We start from the raw sequence: 20,550 nt of genomic DNA on the forward strand, positions 1-20,550 counted from the left end.
TTCTAAGTGCAATTTTGTTTACATCCGTTTTCTTTATTATTTTTGGTATTTATTCAAGTGCATTTATTTTTTATTTTTACAGAGACTGAGAGTCCATTGCTTTTATTGTTTTTGGTTGTTTTGTTCATTTATTGTGGATTTTTTAAATGTTTTCCATTTTCAGTGTTAAATATTCTTAAGAAATAAGTTTATTGATCTTTGAAAAGGTGTACCTTCATTATTATGCCATTATCATTATATTAGTTGAAACTGGTCTTAGAATGACAATATTATCGTTTATCGCAATAATTTCAATAATGAAATAATAAAAACTAAACTCACCACCTGCTGACTGCATATATATACACTACTGTAAACAGATCCATTCATTACCGTGAATGTGTGGAAACAATGTGAATGTATGGCAATGTCCGTGCTGTGTATAAATACAATGTGCGATCAGTGTGTCAAGAGCACTCATACATGCATCATTATTGGTCTCACACATGCTTACTGTACGACTGCTGTACACTACCACAATCGTCTTTACCTTGATTGCGGTCTTCATCCATCAAAACTTTAACTTTAAACGTAATTAGATGTTATTCAGTTGAGACCGTAGTTTGCGTCTCATCTCGCCATACAACGGTGGGATGTTGACAATCTATTCAGTCTGTACTTCACACTGCGCGCGTGACGTGTGCGCTCTATCTCTCATGTAATCAGCCTGGTTTCCTTTATATTAGCACTGTTTTGGACTGATTGTTTGAATAAATAGCACAGAAACTGCACCTGTAAAATTACAAATGACTTGCTTCTTGCGTCAGAAATGCTGCATCTCATCGATAGTTTTACTTAGTTAGTTACTTTATCTTAGTGCTGCGTTTGACACCATAGATCATGACAAACTCATAGATCGATTACAAAACTATACAGGTATTCAAGGGCAGGCTCTAAGATGGTTTAGATCCTACCTGTCCGATCGCTACCAACTTATTTAAATGGGGAGTCATCTCATTTATCACCAGTAAAATATGGAGTGCCACAAGGATCTGTCTTGGTCCTCTGCTTTTTTTTTGTATACATGTTGCCCCTTGGTAATATTATTAGAAAACAAGATCAGATGAAACTTCTAAATTACCTAAGCTAACAGTGTGTTAAAAATCTGAAAGATTGGATGACCAATAATTTTCTATTAAATTTGGATAAGATGTTACTTATTGGACCAAAAAAAAAAAAAAGACAGAACACAGATTTTACAATTTGCAACTAGACAGATCTACTGTTACTTCCTCTACAGTCTGGATGTTATATTAGACAGCAACTTGTCTTTTGAAAACCATATTTCCCATGTATACACACACACACACACATATATTATAATTGATTAACAGACATTGCAATAAATGAGCAAAAAAAAAAAAACTTATGCCCTAAAAATAGCTTTTAATGTTATTTATGAAAAAAAAAAAATCATTAATTCATTCATTTTATAGGTTAGGTTTATATTTTCACAGGTTCTGTGAAATTCATCAATAAAAGGCCTGTTTCCACCTAAATACAATATAAACTGTTTGCTAAGCAGGTTTTCTGCTGCTGATGAATTTGTTGTTTAAAATAAATGAATGGTTAAAAAAAAATAGCACCACCACCACCACCAATAATAACAATAATAATAATAATGCTGTAAATAATGAACTACAGTAATTAAACCAGAAACAACAGATAATCTTGTAAATATTTAAAATAAAAATAAAATAATTTTAAAATGGAGAGATTGAGGCCATGAGGAGCGCTGAGATCTTACTTTGCCATCAAGCGGCGCACGTTGTGAGCGAAGAGCGCTGGGTTCTTCTTCTCCTCCTCCGAGGGCGTGTATATGGGCAGATACTGAGAGAAAGAGAGAAGCACACTGAAGACACGTCTGTGTGAATCAGCTCAAGTGAAGTCCAGCCACTTTGCACAGTCTGCCCATGCTGGACTGCAGCTCACGCTAAAGCATTTTTTCTTTAATAATTTAAATAAATATAATTCTTTTAATTAAATTGCAATCTTTGAAAAGTCTATTGAACTGAATTTATACAACTTTCTCTATATTTGGAAAAAAGGGGCTCTATGAATTTTTTTTTCTTTTTTCTTCTGAAATTCAGAAAAAACAATTGTGTATTAGAATTTTCTGGATTTATAATGTATTTAAAATATATTAGTGTAAAAAAAAAAAAGTAGAAAAAAAATTCCTTGAAAACAAATGATGGCATTAATAATATAATGCATTTCTTAAAATATGATCAAATGAAAATGATTGCATACAAAGTGCTGCTCAACACAGCTTTACTGTTACAAATAAAACATGCCAGAAAATTGTGATAATCCTTACAATACAAAATGTGAAGTGTGTTCATATAGTGAGACGCAGACAAGCATCACGTGTGTTTCAGTGTTTGTAGTAGAGCAAACACAAACACAAACCAAGCTAATACACACTCACACAGCAGTGTTTTAATATTCACACACATTCATCCATATCACCAGCTGATTAAGTGCACAGCCTGACTTTTGAGTCGTTCATCTAAAGTTAACCAAATTCCGTGACACTTCTCTTTACACAATACACTCCATTTTATGCCTAAATACTGCAGAAATCATAGGTCTCTATCCAAACTGATGTTAGGAATTAGGGTTAGAATTAGAATCAGAATTGATCAAATTCTATCGAGGCCCAACCCTTGCTAAACCCCTGCATGCACCTCACTGACCCCCACGACACCCAATCAAACAGACACACATCTCTCATACGCTGTGGTTCAGAAGATGACACAACACATGCCAGAGAACAGAGACTCACCTCGATCTCGAACTCATTGTGAAGCTGACACAGAGTCAACCACAGGATCTTAAACCTGCAAAAGAGCAGAGTTACACTGAGGTGTGCCGCTCTCCAGGTGAAGGTCCCTTCCTTTAATATATTCTGCTCCACCTGCACTTCTTACTGTGTGTTCATCTAGCACTACAGCTATGAAAGAGCCCAATGAAAAGCACTTACGCTCCGGGCCCCTGCCACGTCCACGTGATGGTGTCCTGTAACGAGAAGCACGACGTCAATCCATCAGCATCCACCACACACACACAGATATCAATATCTACTGCACATCAGTGTGTTAAATGATGACAGCTTTCATTACTGGACTAATTATTAGTTATGATGTGCACGTCCTTTTAAAGAAACACACATTACTTTGTCCCGCAAGTGTCATAAGCCCAGTCTGAGCATATTAGATCAAGAACAATCTTTCAGTTTTGTGTGTAATAACTGAATGAAGTCAGATCTCTCACCAGTTTGTTTGGGTAGCGGATCACGACAGGCTGAACAGGAACCGCAGGAATGAACGCTCCTGAATCACACACACAAACATCAACACATTAAGTTGAACAGCACGCCAGCTGCTTCTGAACACAAACACACACACACACACACACACTCTCTTACACACTGGGGTTGTGCTGGTAGATGACAGATATCATGTATCAACGATAGTCAGAGATATCGCCTGTTGCTGATGCCTTTGACAGTAACAAGACTATTATTATCATTATTATTATCCCTCAAAAAAGGACTAGGCGCCTATCTTTAGCGAAGCAGCATGGATAGCCAATTCAGAAACATGGCGAGTCTGGTATAAACACAAGGCTGTGAACAGCTCCAGTGGCCGTGTGCACTCAGTGTATTCATCACTTTCACTGATTATAACAGGAGTGTTTTTAAAGAGCATAAACTCGCACTACAATAAAGTCAGTGATGATGTTCTTTGACAATATAAATGTTCTTTGCTCGTTTTCTGTAGCTGCTGTTTGAATAACAGAAGAAATGTAAGCATTATAATTAGTAACTTACTATGTTTCTATTAAAGTATTATCATGTTAAATACTAATTCAGTCATATTAAAAAATACATTAGGCTTCTTCAGCCTTACAGTGGTGTTGGTTCACTTTCCAGCAATGAAACCAGTTAAATAATTACATAAATTAGCATGATAATATCATTTATCGTGATCTCACAGAATGATGATATGAAAATTGAGCATATCACCCAACACTAGCTCACACACACACACACACACACACACACACACACACACACACACCTGGTTTGAATGTAATCAGGCAGGTTCTGTTGGTGCACGTCCCTTCTGGAAAGATCATTATCTGAAAACACAAGAGTTTCTGATCGGTTCACAATCATGAATCAATTCACCAAACCAACAGTGAGTCAAATCTGGAAATAAACTGAGTCACTATAAAGCCTCACATGTGAGGAACTGATTTAGAGAGAACTACAAACTCACAAAGTCCCAATCATACACAGGGAAAACTGTTTCAGTGATGGGATATAAACTAAGAAATAAGTGTAACTGCAACTCTTCCATCTCACGATGCAGACCTTTTGCTTTTTTGGACAAAAAATTAACACTAAAACTTTTACACCTGCACATCAACAACACATCGGTACAGTAAACCAGGAATTAATCTGATTTTCTTTTATTTATTTTTTAAGATAAATGTTCCAAACATACATTTTCTTGAGATTAGTGTTGTAATTAACCACCTATTTTTATGTATTTGTCTTCAATATCTTCAATATCACTTTCCACCCTGTTTGTGTCACTTCCTTAACTTTCCATTATTCTGCAGGAAGTGACATCTTTTTAGAAGTTAATCTAAAACAGCACAAGCATCTGTAAATATTATAACTGAATCTGATGAAATCTGGGATGTTTAGTGGTGTTAGATTTTAGCTCAATAAAACTGGCGATCTGAAGATGAACTCAGGTTAGGGTTCAGATGTTCATTAATAACGCTGGAGTCTCTCTGTACCTGTGGCCACTCTCCTCCTGACTGAGCTCTTCTCTTGATCTCCTCCACCGTCTTCCTCCTGGAGTCCTGATCCGAGCGCGACACGAACACGGGCCGGATGTATTTGATGAGAGCTGAGACACAGACAGACACGTTTCAGAGACGCTATTATTACTCTCCAGACCCTAATGAGCCGCCTGATCGCATCCAGGACAGAGCGACACAAAGATATCGAGCCAGTCTCTCAAACTTGTCTCACACAGAACGAGCATCATTTAGCACGAAGAATCATGTTTTTAGAGGTGTTCATATGTAACAAAGACTGAGTTGTTTTTGATTCTCTAAGTAACAAAATAAGATTAATATATCTTTTTTTTTCTTCACATCATCAGATAAAAACTGAAAATGTCTCAATGAATTATTAATTAATTGCATTTAATTGATCAGTAAAGACATTTAAAATGTTTCAAATAAATGCAGTTCTTCTGAACTTTCTCTTCATCTTTGATTCCTGAAAAATAAAATGTATCACAGTTTCCACACAAACATTGATAATAATCAGAGATGTTTCTTGAGCAGTAAAACATCATATTATTCTGATTTCTGAAGATCATGTGACAGATCTTCCTCTTTCACTTCCCTACAGCGGCTGAGACTCGTCCTCGTCTGACGGAGAGAGACGGACGGAGATCTGGGGATTAGAGGCTGATCAGCGCACACACCAAAATTAGCACTAACCAGCTTCCTCTAATCAGCATCTGATCTGCAAACCGTGCACGCATCGTGAAGCACAGGTCTAAAGCGTGGGCCAGACTCGCTGGTTTGTGGCATTTGTCATCTCAGTGACTGAAGTTCATGTGAATGCTGTCATTGTCAGACTAATAAACCCTACAACTCTGTACAGAACAGCTGCTTGAGGAAAACTAGCCAAGCTAGTAGTGTCTTCCTGAAAGTAACGGGATGTGTTTGAGGAAAAAGACTGATGCACTGCTGCTTTTCTGACACAATCCCCCAAACACTACTGATTTGATACTCTACAGCTCTGAAGTTCAGAATAACTAGCATTATTTGTGTTTTATTTATATAAAAACACGGGGAAGAAATGTTTTGCTGCTTGTAGAAACTGGGAAAAAGTACATGTATACAGCGGTGGCCAAAATGATCAGAACACTAGTATTTTTATACCAGCTAAAATGGTTTGAAGTCGGTTATTTCTATCTTTCGCTGCCATGTGTCAGTAGGAGACATCAGTTTACATTTATACTATACATATACATAATAATGCAGTGAGGTGTGTGTGCTGCACACAGAGATGTGATCCGATCATCATCATCAGTCTGGAGTCACATGAAGAAACAGAACACACTGAGACAGACTCAATCCTGAAGAACTGTGTCTCCGAGACGCTTCCAGAAACTCTGCACAAAGGGCCACGAGGATGCTGACACCAAATGTTGATTTCATTTAGTTAAGAGAAGTTAATTGATAAAGAAAAATATATTCATTGCATTGTTTTTGACAATTCAATTAATTAGTAAATTAAGCATTTCATAAAGCAGCAGTGATGGTAGAAGGAGGATGGATGGAAGATCAGCAGCAGAAGAGAACAGAGGACTTACTGCCCCACACCGGGATGTCTTTACTCTCCGCTTTCATCACGATCGAAGCCATGGTCATGGTGACAGGAATGGCGTCGTAGTAGGACGAGTGCGGGCCGAGGGTGAGGATGGGTGCTTCGGCGGGCAGAGCCTGTCTGCCCTTAATGCTGATCCAGTGGAAACCTCCGGCGAACCACATGACCCGCATGATGGTCCTGAGCACCACGTCCACCAGCCTGCAGAAGAGCCAGCACACCGCTCACACCTGACCCACAATACATCAGTGACCCCACAATACACCAGTGACCCCACCATACATCATCATGTTTAATAAAAACAATAAAACATTAAAAAATCTTAAACCCCTTGCAGTAATCATTAAGTGAACCAAGTTAATAAAAAGGACCCATTTCTGATTCATTTAATGTCACTATAAAATAAGACTTTTATTATGCATTTTTTTATGATTATTGTTACATAAAATATAAAAAGAAATAAAGCTATGTAAAAAATAACAAAAATCAAAAAATAAATAGATCATTTATTGGACTCAATTATAGTTATGTGTTAGAGGAAAACTGTCTCAGGTTACGTATGTAACCATAGTTCCCTGAGTAGCTAAACGAGACACTGCGTCCTCTAGGGGGCGCTTTGGGGAACACCTCATCGTGACCCATGTCTGAAGCATATATTGAAAAAGCACCAACTTGTTGGCCGGCGACAGCCTCCGACGTCACTACCGGCGCAACTATAAATCAGCACCGGGAGAACACGTCATTATCTTCTTCGTCTGAAGCTTGCGTCCGAAGCATGGCAGGGAGCTAGAGGACGCAGTGTCTCATTCCCTACTCAGCGAACTATGGTTACATATGTAACCTGAGACAGTTCCCTTTCGAGGGAACTTCGAACTGCATCCTCAAGGGGGCACTTTGGGGAACAGTATACCCACGCCACCATGCTGAGGGGAGTGCAGGCCAGAATCATGGCAAGCACTAAGTACCAACTCTACCATTTCCATTAAAGTTGCCCCTGGGACGTTTAGACAGCTGTCTGTGACAGTACCCCTTACGGCCAAAAGGACTAAGCTACATACCCAACTTAATTGTAAGGGCCTCGGCCCAGGGTAGAGCTGAAGGCTTGGAATCAGGAAAGATTCCTTTAAAGGGATACGGCTAAGAACCTAGCGTTTTTACCAAGTCTTGCCTGTCACACAGGGAATACCGCTAGCTTACGCATAAGCTTGCTGAAAGAGCTGTCTCAACAGTTCTGTAGTAGCAACACCCTGTTTAGATAGGTATCCGAGAATACATAGGTGGAGTGGCGCCCAAGATGAACGGGGCTTTTACCAACTCAACCAACTTTACCAGCGCAACCGCGCGAAGCCCTCACCATATAGGATTTTAGAAAGTACGCAGAATACTAGCGTGCAAACTTATCACAGTGTGGATTTCAGAAAGTGTGCTAAGACTTCACGTGCACAGTTACCATAGCATGGATTTTCAAATACTGTTCTAAGGAGGGGCTCTCGTGGCACTCTGATAGAGCAGCTCATAGATGGAATGGTGCATCTCAAAACAGTATGATTGAGAGTCATCAAATCGATCTATGGAAACAATACTGGAGCGCTCTGGGGAAAAAACGGAGAACTCCGAGCTCAGAGTAACGCGCTCAAAGGCGACCCTTTTTTGGAAAAAGGGGAGCGCTGCTAAATTACCACAAGAATCACCCAAATAGCCCCTCATGTTGAGGGAAGCGATGCTTGAGGTGTATAAACAAATACACACTGGCTGAATGGAGCCCAAGGAACCAATGTCTAATCATCTCAAGAAAGGGAACGAAGCGGAGCGCGTAACCCTTATCGTACAAGATTTCAGAAAGTTTGCAGAGTGCGTGCAAACTTGCCACTTGTGGATTTTTAGAAAGTGCGCAAAGTGTTCACGTGAACACTGACCACCATGTGGTTTTGAGAAAGTACACAAAACTTAGCGTGTGTACTTAAAGGTTCCTAAGCATCGCAGAGGTGCTGAATCTCACAGGAAAGGCAAGCTCAATTTTACAAACCTCGGGCGAGGGCAACATCACCTGAGGCAGCATATACAAGAAGACTTCTGTAACTGCCACCTCCACTTCCCGCTAGATCCGACAGCACCCCTAAGCGGCCAGGAGACCCCTCGGGGTGACCTGGCCGGACATCCATGGAATTCCCTGCAGTGCTGTGCCAGGCCTGATGATCAAGGAGGCTCCCTAAGAAACCTGTGATGTCAGCCGCCTAATACCGGAACATGAAGCCGGATGGCTGGTGCTGGCAAGTGTTCAGTAAACACTGTAACTGAGCACTGCAAAGGAAACTCACAGAGTTTATTAGTAGACATGTAACCACCAGCAATTAAATACACATTAGTATATACAGAGAGGGTTACATTTACATACCCACCCTCCTGCGCTGGAGCCCCGCTCAAGGGGCGCCTCCTTTCAGTCCAGACCATCAGTCAGGTGGTTGCTATGGACATAGAACCATAAAAACATTATAGGTCCTGCATAGGAGACTGTTATGCGAGAGGTTTCCACCTAACCTTGATCAGGTGTAGAGCTGGTGGTTACAGGGGAATTAGGAAGGGGAGGATAAAAGCAGTTAAAAATCCCCAAAGGGAACGAGTAGATACCTCTGTATCACTTCGATTCGGACGAGAACGCTGCCTTGTCTAGATCATACCCCTTAGGTTCTGCTTATCTCCTCGTGTCACACGATTCCTCTAACCCCTGTCCACAGGTGGGGGAGGAGCACGAGTTGCGACACTAGCCTTCTGTGACCGTCTTTGATCCTCAGATGGAGACAGGCCAGGACCCCTATGTTGTTTGGGCTCAGACCTGGACCTTCGTGGAATGAAGGATCTAAAAGCAACAGAGCAAGCCTTCGTCTCCCTGAACTTCTCAAATCGCCGTCTCAACGGAAATACCAAAAAGTTCAGAAGACGAAACCTGAGCATGGAGCAGAAAGCATTTTCTTTCCTCCCGATGTCTGTTCATCCACAGATGTCTCTCCGCTGCCACCATGGCTGCCATAGTCCTGCCCTATGGCGGAGGTGGCCTGCTTGGTAGCACGGAGAGAGATCTGTGGTGCGGCGCAGCTCAGCTACCGGATCAGAAAAAGGCCCCTGCCTCTATCCAGGTCTCTTATCAGATCAGTCTGATATGCTTGAAGCACCACCATCGTGTGTAATAAAGCCACAGCCTGACCTGATACTGCGTATGTCTTGCCATTTAAGCGAGATGATTTTCTGAAGGGGCTTAGATGGCAAGGACGGAGAATAAGAGAGGAGGTTTCCCCTGCAGAAAGAAAAAAAATTCACAGATAAAAAAATGTATAACATTTTTAGCTCTTTCTACAGGGGGCATTCCCTCCTAGCCGCTTTCGCGCATGACCTCGATGTCGGCAGATTACTTTCATGCCGAAGCCGATGGATGCTAGAAGAAAACGGCATCTTTCATTTCTTTTTAATCTCTGTATGGGGATCATGCACAAATGAAAGCCTCACCTGAGCTGGAGGGCTATGGTCAAAAGGTAATTTTCGCTCAATAACCTCCAACAGCTCTACATACGCAGGGCAGGAGAATTGAGAAGGCTCAGCCTCAGCTTCTTCACCATCATCAAATATCTCCTGCTTTTCCTGGGTAAAAACCCAGCAGAGCACTAACCTCAGTATGAGAAAGTGTTAAAGATATAACATCATCCTCCCAAGGCTCTCTCTCTCGTCCGCCGCCCTTTTTCTTTACGATTTTGCGCGAAAGGGAAAGTCCCTCTTTAAACCATTCAGACAGATCCACCTGTATTCTCACAAGCTCATTTTCTTTCCCGCCTCAGCGTGGACAGATCCTGAACCACGGAAAAAACGCTCACAGTGCACGCAGATTGCCTCCTCAAAGACATCGCGTGCGTGCTCTTCACCCAAACAAATGACGCAAAGATCGCGTGTGTCATCGGGTGTCAAATAACGCTGACACGGATGCACACATCGTCTAAACGCTTGCTAGTTGTCACCATTATAAACAGAGAAGGATCGCCCTTACCGGTTCTTTCAGATGCACACTTCAAACAAAACAGTCAGTGAAGATGAAGAAGATAATGACGTGCTGATTTATAGTCGCGGTAGGGTGATGTCATGTTTTCAGACATGTTTTTATTCATTTTTAGAAAGCACAATATCTAACATTTTAACTGTAGTAAAAAATATATATATATATATATATATATATATATATATATATATATATATATATATATATATATATATATATATATATATATATATATATATATATATATATATATATATCCATATTTGGATTTACAAATCACAAAAATGAAAACATATGCCATTTTGACCAGTTGTCATTTTCTGTATATATATAAAAAAAATTAAATTAAATTAAATGGCGGTTTAATAAAACATCAAATCTGAAAGAAAATGTTTGCAAATAGGCCTACAGCTAAACGCTGAAAAGAGAAAAATAAAAAAAACAGAACTTCGGGGCCCTATGATTTTGTTGTTGTCTTCCTTGATTGAAAGACAGATGTGTTCTTTATGTAGCATGGTGCACATAGTGTTTCTTAAATGATTTCTATGAGACATTTGATGTAAACCACTATCTTTTGTTAAGTTATGATTCTTTTTGTTAAATCCTGGGGCCTCATTTATATAACTTTCCGTACATTTCATCCTAAAATGTTATGTAGGCACGAAAGCTAGATTTTGCGTAGGTCCAAAAGTTTTCAGATTTATAAAACCATGCGCACGCCAGAACCTGCAGAAAAATCTCTTTGTAAATCCCAGTCAACATGCAAATCTTACCCTTTTCTCCTCGTTATGTCCTTCAAATATAGTGATTTTTCATAATGTAGTAGAGATGACTTTACGTGACATTAACACTCTGTGCAGCTGTGGTTGTACAGTAATCCAGCAGTGTCCGCCGTAATATCACAGTAAGTGTGCATCATCCATCATTGGTCTCGCTAAAGTATTTCTCATAACATGTGATCTGTAGTTTAGTTTAAAGATTAATTATTTTGCACCTATAGCACTCCTTGCTTCAATAAAAATAACGTCACAGGAAAACTGTTTATTGTTAAATTATGCAATTATGCTGTTTGTAAAATTATGTAATTTCTCTTTCAATGCGAGTGCAATATTTAATGTAAATGTGTGTATCGACATGAAAACAGAGTTTAAAGTCGTTGTTTACTTCATTCATTTTCTCACCTCATGAAAAAGAGTTTGTACGCTTGGTTTATAATGTCCGTACAGTGCGTAAATATTAACGAAAAGAAATAAATGTGCGTAAAGAAATGCCCGTTTATTTTAATTCTAGGTTAGTATCTTTAAAACGAGTTAGCTCTGTTTGGTTATTTGTTTTGGCTTTTCCCCCTTCTGAAGCTTATATTGCTCCTTAACTACTTCTGTTTGATAAATGTACTTTAAAAGACATTTTTCACTTTAAAGAGTGTTTTTGGTGTTTTGAAGCCTTGGGAGTGAGAGCAGGGACTCCAGGGAGTCTGTTGATTGCTATGAATGTTTTTTTTTTCTTAAATACTCTTTGAGTAGAGATTTGACCTCATTCGTAACAAATGGGTTTCTCTTATTGTGAGCTAATTGAGCTAATTGCATGTAAATGAATACAGCACCACACTTCACTCCATACACATAGACGCACAATAATCAGAAATGTTTATTGAGCAGCAAATAGGGCTGTTTATTGTTGAATTTTATCAATTCTTTGGGATTACAAAATTCTAAAATGTTAAATTTAGGTTCCAATATAATAGTAGACTTTATGGGGTAATAAAGCTGACATCCAAGAAGCTCAAATCAGGAAAATCAAGTGTCTGAGACATTAACCTTTTGTCTTCATGCACTTCCTGACGATAGGATAAGGTCCCAAGATAAAGGTGCCTGCTACACTCAAGGCACAGCTGTGAAGGTATGGGTGATACTATCAGGCACCTCTGTATTTAAATGACACTGTTATGCTGACAAGATCAAAGATGGGAAAATGGCCAGTCTCAGGCTGATCCCTGTATTGCATTTGCATGCTTTGTTTAAATTGTCTCCACCTCTACTGTATGGATCCCTCCCACTTGAATGTATAAAAACTACAATGTCTTAAGGACAAGTTAGACTTTTGATGACTACAGCGCCACGCAGAGCGTTCTCAATAAAGAATCCTGCTGAAGATTACCCAAGAGTCTCCTGGTCTTCGTTTCTGAGTTCCCAACAATCTCTTGAAAAAACCCAAAGACTAACACATTTTAACAGCCTCTGTTCACCACCTTCTGTAGCAACGATGTGATGATAAATCTTTATTTGAACTAAATTACTTTCAAAAGTTGATCACTACTGTACACATCATAGTTTATATCTGAACTCTAATCTTTTATCCCAGCACTTCTATGATTATCTGAATGTCTGTAAAACATCCTGGCGGATCGATTCAACTCCATTAATTTGAGATTTTGATTTTGCTTTTGATCCATAGTGTAATCCTAATATTTAAGCATACGTGTAGGGGTGCTCCGATCACGATCGGCCGATCGTTATGCGCATCTCGTCAGTAAAGACGGTTCTCTAATCAGCGGTTAATTCCATCAGGTGCGTGATTTCATATAGAGCAGCTGTTACTACACAGAGCCATTGTTAATAGAGAAGATGCGCAAATCCACTTCATTTTCAGCGTTTATTGGCGCATCTTCTCAGTTAACAACGGCTCTGTGTAGTAACAGCTGCTCTATGTGAAATCACGCACCTGATGGAATTAACCGCTGATTAGAGAACCGGCTTTACTGACGAGATGCGCATAACGATCGGCCGATCATGATCGGAGCACCCCTACATACGTGTGTCCCTTTAACACGTTAAAATACAGACGTGAGAACATGAACGTGTCTGCTGACGCTGACTCGTTGGAAGTGTGCATTGAGTGTCAGAAACAGAAGCTGTTTGGCTGCGACTGCAACTTCCTGATTTACCAAATAGAGGATATGAAGTCAAATCCATCCCACCACAGACAAACTAGAAACTCTAGAGCGAGAAGAGCGAAGGAAATACACAAATCAGCATTGTGAATCTGACAGAATGAAAGAACGGCTGTTATTCTCAGCTCTTTACTTTCTCCAGAAGCACTGCGGCTCCACCGCCGTCTCGGAGCGGCCCACCGAAGCGATGAAGGCAAACGGCCAGGCCAGCAGCATCATGAACGCCGCTATGAAGAGCCGGATGGGGAAGAGCGTCACCGTCATCAAACCGATCTGCAGAGAAAACACCACACAAAAACATGTTAAATGAAGCATTTCTACAGATCAGAGAGACGTGCTTCCTGTTCAAAGCTGCCTAGGGCCAAACATCATTATACTATCAAAACCTTCAGAGCTCAACACTTCCTTTCAGCAGCACCTTGAGAAACACGACAGGAGTCTTGAGGTTATTCTCCAGCAGACCAGTGTTCACAAGCGTGTCTCTGGCCTCCGCTTCATAGTGAGGGTGGAAAATCATCACTCAAACATAAATGACGACTGATTAAACCACTTCACTGACATCCAAGGTGGATTTTAGGGAAATAATTTAAAAAAACAGTATAAAATATTTAAAAATGAAATAAAAATGTGATGTGAATGGTTTCAGACACTTTAGATGATTTCTTCAAATGTTAAACAAAGCTTCCACATCCAAGAAATTCAAATCATGCATTAAAAAAAAAAAAAAAAGAACCACTGTTGGTCCTGAGAATATTTAAGAATTCATTAGATGTTAAGGAACATCTAACTGGTGATTGTTTTCAAATGACTTGGATCATGCATTTCCCAAAAAAACTAAACAAAAAAACTAAACAAACAATGCATAAGCATGTCAACAAAACATTGCTCTCAAAATATGCAGTCATTTATTAAATGTGAATCTATTAAATGTTGTTGGGATCAACAGTGTTGCTCTTTTTGTACTTTTGCATGACAACTTCATCGGTCTGTCAGTCATATAACACCAATTTAATTTCTTTATTTGAATAATATAATTGAAACAGATTGCTGTTTGCATTTTATGACTTTTTCAAATGTTAAAAAGATATTCTCTAGACTAGAGTGCAAAGACAACCATCAGCCATTCAACCCTGAATCATCTGATCTGCAGAAGTTACTCATATGTTTTGTATTGACAAGGCATTTAGCAGACTGGATCATGTTATATTAGTTTATTGAAGGCTGTCTGGAAGCAGGTTAGACACCACAACACAGATTGAAACGTCTCAAGGATGAAGTGTGACACAGGACACATTCAGCAGATTACAACACAAACAAACACAAGCTTCGTGGAGCCCTGAACCCGTGATTATCAGACACAAGCGGCTCTTATCAGTGCTGCAGATACGGGATATCAGCAGTCAATATTTGCCTTGCTCTTATCAGCACTCCACTGCATCTGCACACTGATAGCTTTCAGAGTGACCAATTAACAGCACTGGAGGACGATCAGGATGCCTTCATGCTTTCCACTGAGCTGCTTTAATTGAGTTGATCACAGACCAACAGGCTGCCAAATCCCGTATCAGCGAGCAGAGGCGTGGGACGAGCGCGCTAAAAATACAGCTTCACAGTGGAAATATCACTCAAACCAGCCGTTCACTCACTCACATCACTCTGAAGAGCACAAGAGTCCTGTGTGAATGGAGCAGCACCGCTCGATCTCAATGGTGCAATACAACACAATATAACTTCTACATCCATGCAGCACTGGAACTTTAAAATGCTCAATAATCTGGAATGGAAAGAAACTGCATAAAGAAGAAGTGCTGACATGTCGGTGTTACTTAACAGCTCAGTGTGTTCTCAGTTGTATGTGTCTGTCCTCAACAGACAAGATAAAAGAAGCGAAGAGGAGAAGATTTCATGTCAAAGAGGCGGAGTCACAGAGCCACACCTTCCCATTACATCATCGTCACCGACCAATGGGAGTTTGAAGGTGTTTTACCAGTCAGAGTGAAAATCTGTTATGGCAAGCCGATTAAAATCCCTAAATTTAGTTAAATTTGGCTTCATTTTACAGCTCTATGATTTCTGTGATCATTTTACGTGATTAACCCCTTAACCCCTTAACTGTATATCACTTGAAAATGTTTTCAAGTGATATATCATTTCTGATGATTTCTAAAATGTGACAGAGAAAAAGGCAGCAAAGAAGACTTTTTTTTTTTGACAAAGGCCAGAACTCCTGTTATGATGTCGATTTTGGGGTGCACTCTTGCCATAAATTAATCTATTACATTTCCTACATAATTTTTAACAAAAAAGATTGGTAAAATATCTATTTAGGAGTCTTAGACCTTTCAAACGATATATAGTTTGTCAAGATTTAGTCAAGTAAACATAGGCGTCCCGTATATGGGAAGGGGTGACAGTTAAGGTGTTAATACAATTTGGGCTACATTCACACGAAGCCAGAGCTTTCCCTATCAGTCAATTTTTCCCCTTGTCTCAAGAAATATCTGTGTCCACACAAAACCACATAACTGAGACTAAACGATGTAGTATTCATGCCAGTCCAGTATTTGGCGCTGCAATACTCACAGAGATGCACTAAAAACGGAGAAGACTTGGACTATGTGCATAAACCTTGCACACGGTACACAAACGAACATGGAACAACACATTGATTAATCCGTGTTAATGTTAGTTAATAAAAGACAATCGTTCAGTGTTTATTTATGTTTTTGTTTGAGTTGGTTTGAGTTGTTCCTTCATCAAGTGACAGACCCATAAACTTTGACCATAGACCGTATAAAAGGAGTTACAAGCTTTCTTACAAACTGGGTGCATAGTCTTTTTTTTTTTTTCCTGATGAACGATAAAAACATTGACAGCCAATCAGAATCAATCCTGCTGTAACGAGCTCGAGAGTTTAAAGAGACAGACACGTGTGTGCTGAGTGTAAACAGACAAAATCATTCGCTGGTGTGGACGCTAATATCGTTATCTTTATAGCTATCGTTCTCGGTGTGAACGGGCCCTTACAGTTACTGCGTTTCTGGTCCAAAATAGTATCTTTTTACTTCTTACAGTTAATAAATGTGTGAATTTCTGTCATGATGGTTATTTTCCATACACTGAATGTTGTAACAAAGGTAATAAAGTATGGAGTCAAAATAATGCCGTACATATATACGCAAAAAAAAAAAAAAAAAAAAAAAAGTTTTGCAAAAGAAAAAGTTTTGCAAACAAAAATTTAAGTATTGAGGAAAATAATTTTTCTTTTTGCATACAAAAATAAATAATTGCAAAATAAAATAAAGAATTGGGAGAAAAAAAAAAGTTTTTCAAACATCATTGCTTTTGCGCGGTTTCATTTATGTTTTGCAATTATTTATTTTTGTTTGCAAAAAGCAAAAATATTCTCCTCAATACTTTAATTTTAGTTTGCAAAGCTTTATTTTTTTGCGTATATATACAGCATAATTTTGCATGCACGACTGAACGAATCATTCCCTGAGACGACTCATTCTTCCCAAGTCACACTGAAGATTCGTTCAAAATGAACAAGTCTCTTTTTGGGTGATCAGTCTCTTTGAAGACACACACCAGTCATTCAGAAAGACCGCTGTCTTTTTAACGTTGTCCTCAAGAAACCAGCATCTCCTTGAATGACTGCAGACCTGAAGTGAAGACTCATTGTGCATCATCTGAAATAATCATGACTCATTTCCTCCACATCATTATGCACTGCTGTGAGCGATTCCTCGTGCTCGCCTCACCAGTGGACGCTCATCCATCAGAGGGTGTCAAACCGTCACGCATGGACAGAAGCAGACTTCCTCTCACTAGAAGAGTCAAAACCTGCACCCATCAACATCTGTCTGTGCTCAGGACATTTTCAACTGCACCGTAAGCCTGGAATTAACTAATTATTAACTAATTATTAACAGAATTAACTAATTATTAACTAATCTAACAGTCATTCAAATGAGTTCTCGGATGATTTTGTGGATAAATATTTTTTATGTTCCAATAAGTACATAAGTTATGCTGTGTTCAAAGCAATTTTGTGTGCTCCAAAACCAAAACTAAAATAGAGTAAATCCATGATTTCTATTAATTTCCTCAAAAGAAGAAAAATCTGAGTTATATTGATAACACTGATCAGAAACCAATGATATTTTCTGTTTCTCCATCAGCCTGTGTATCAGAACACTCAGTTAACACATTTTCTGTAATTCAGGACAAAGGGAATACAATACAAGATAGAACAGTCTAGTGTTACTGTATAAATGTCCATCAATAAATAAATAAATATAAATAAATAAATATAACATATAATACAAATATTACATACATACATATATATATATATATATATATATATATATATATTAGTGCGCGACCGATTTTTTGGGGCTGATGCCGATATTAGGGAGTTTTTTGCAATGATCACTCAAATGTGGTTATCAAAAACTTATAATAATGTGACAGAGCTATGCAATGTAATTCAACTTTATTCCATTTAATTTTATTTCACTTCAGGACATTCATTCACGAATTTGCACTACTGTCTTCACACACAGATGAAAGTCGAGAAGTGAGAAGACATAATATCGGGGAGAGCGGGGCACAAAGTATCGTGGGCTTAGTTTTAACACACATTTATTTTACATTTAAATTTTTTATCTCAGGTTTTATTATACATTTAAATTGAGATAAATCAGATATTATTTTAATCTCCAATCTGCTATTTATTATTTGGAACACTGCGATACAATGTGCTATAATATGCCACACATAACTCCCGAAATTACGAGATGCATTATGTGAATGTTTGGCCAAAAATAAGTGTTTTTAATCTAGATTTAAACAGAGAGAGTGTGTCTGAACCCTGAACATTATCAGGAAGGCTATTCCAGAGTTTGGGAGCCAAATGTGAGAAAGCTCTACCTCCTTTAGTGGACTTTGCTATCCTAGGAACTACCAAAAGTCCAGCGTTTTGTGATGGGTTGTAACGTGGTAGAAGACTAGTTAGTTACACAGAAGTTAAACCATTAAGGGCCTTATAGGTAAGTTATAATTATTTTGTAACTGATTTTGTAAACATTTTAATGAGACATTAATAATACATAGTATAGTGAATAAATGAATATCATACTGCTTGAGACTTGCAATAAAAAAAAATTGTTTGTATCTTTTTATTTTATTCTATTTATCCTTTGCTTTTTTTATTACTGACAATTTAATTATTTTCAATAATTTTGAGGACTTTTTTGTTTGTTTGTTTGTTTGAAATTCCGCTGGTCTCTACAATGTAGATGTCATACAACCTATATAAACCTAAATAAATGGTTCATAATGTTTTGGTCAAATGGCCCCCTCATAATAGTGTTAAATAATCGTGATTACAATACTGACGAAAATAATCGTGATTATGACTATGGTCATACTGACTGCAGTTCTGTTCTGGTGTGGTTTAGCAGGTCATGAGAGTCAACAATAATCAATAAGAGGTGAGGTCTCCAAGTCACAACATCTAACTACTGGGGTGCCTCAGGGCTCAGTTCTTGGTTCATTTCTTCCTGGATGATGGACCATCACCTTCAACTCAACCTTGCCAAGACAGAACTGCTTGTGGTTCCAGCAAACCCATCGTTTCATCACAATTTCACCATCAAGTTGGGCACATCAACCATAACTCCTTCAAAAACAGCTTGAAGCCTTGGAGTTATGATTGATGATCAGCTGACTTTCTCAGACCACATTGATAAAACTGTCCGATCCTGCAGATTTGCTTTATTCAACATCAAGAAGATCAAGCCCTTTCTTTGGGAACATGCTGCACAACTCCTTGTTCAAGCTCTTGTTCTGTCCAGGCTGGACTATTGCAATGCCCTCTTAGCAGGTCTTTCAGCCAATTCTATCAAACCTTTACAATTAATTCATTGATGTTTTCCTACAAAACTACCACTGGCTCTGCACCCATTTACCTAAGTTTGTTACTTCAGACTTATGTGCCCTCTAGAAGCTTGCGTTCTGCAAGTGAACATTGCTTGATTGTGCCATCCCAAAGAAGCACAAAGTCACTTTTACGGACTTTTAAATTAAACGTTCCCTTCTGGTGGAATGACCTGCTCAACTCAATCCGAGCAGCTGAGTCCTTAGCCATCTTCAAGAATCGGCTTAAAACACATCTCTTCCATCTTTATTTGACCCTCTCACTATAGCACTCACTATTCTAATTCTATTCTTTAAAAATCTAACTACCTTTCTAATCTTTTTGTATTCTATTTTCTTATTTATTATGCAATTGTGTGTTTAAAGATCTCTAACACTAGCTTGCTCTATTCTTTGTTTTATTCTATCTGTTTTCTTTTTATTTATTATATTATTTAAAATCCCATGCTACGTGTACTGTGTTAACCTAACTGAGACTTGTTATAGCACTTATATATCATTGCTCTTTTTGTTGTTTTTGATTGCTTCCCGTCTTCATCTGTAAATCACTTTGGATAAAAGCGTCTGCTAAATGAATAAATGTAAATGCCCTGCCTCCATTACATTTCTCTGTCACATCATTATAAGTGTTTGATCACCACCATTTGAGTGATCATTGCAAAAGATCCAGTTCTCTGTTCCAGTTTCGAAACAAAAACACAATTATTATAAAATGCCTTGCACTATATTTGTGTCAGCATATAGCCATCTCATTCTCTGCCAGCAGGAGGCACTTGTAGAGCGCAAGGGAGAGGTTTCTCTGGTAACGGCTGTAATCAAATGAGCTCTGTGATCAAAAATAATCAGATAAAACACTGCTCAGCCATTACAGGCAAGATTAAATAAAAATGACATCCATCATTTTCTGAATTTTTTGATTTGTGCAGTGCTCATCTTTATTCAACGAAGTCAAAGTTATATATATATGGGGTGGGGAGTGCCGCCACAAATAGATTGTAAGGCTGTGGGAAACACTGATGTATATACTGTATTCTATATACAGGAACAGTTAAATGTTTGGACATACAAATAGATACATACAAATGGGAAAATATGTAAACTTCTGACTGGTACCATACTACAATATTAGGGGTGTAACGATATCACAAA

At 38.6% G+C, this 20,550-nt stretch overlaps 1 protein-coding gene across 1 annotated transcript in view; it reads right to left on the reverse strand.

Annotated features, from left to right (window-relative positions):
- Window positions 1-20,550, reverse strand: part of LOC113078852 (lysophosphatidylcholine acyltransferase 1-like) — a 42,535-nt gene that overhangs the window by 14,377 nt on the left and 7,608 nt on the right. Inside the window, exons 2-9 of the mRNA XM_026251159.1 lie at window positions 13,589-13,728; window positions 6,450-6,664; window positions 4,852-4,964; window positions 4,122-4,182; window positions 3,313-3,371; window positions 3,023-3,057; window positions 2,825-2,879; window positions 1,787-1,869 (exon numbers count right to left, since the gene is read on the reverse strand). Of these exons, the coding sequence (XP_026106944.1) occupies window positions 1,787-1,869; window positions 2,825-2,879; window positions 3,023-3,057; window positions 3,313-3,371; window positions 4,122-4,182; window positions 4,852-4,964; window positions 6,450-6,664; window positions 13,589-13,728 (761 nt within the window). The remainder of the gene's footprint in view (window positions 1-1,786; window positions 1,870-2,824; window positions 2,880-3,022; window positions 3,058-3,312; window positions 3,372-4,121; window positions 4,183-4,851; window positions 4,965-6,449; window positions 6,665-13,588; window positions 13,729-20,550) is intronic.

Source organism: Carassius auratus, unplaced genomic scaffold (genome assembly GCF_003368295.1).
Source record: "Carassius auratus strain Wakin unplaced genomic scaffold, ASM336829v1 scaf_tig00026875, whole genome shotgun sequence".
NCBI lineage: Eukaryota > Metazoa > Chordata > Actinopteri > Cypriniformes > Cyprinidae > Carassius > Carassius auratus.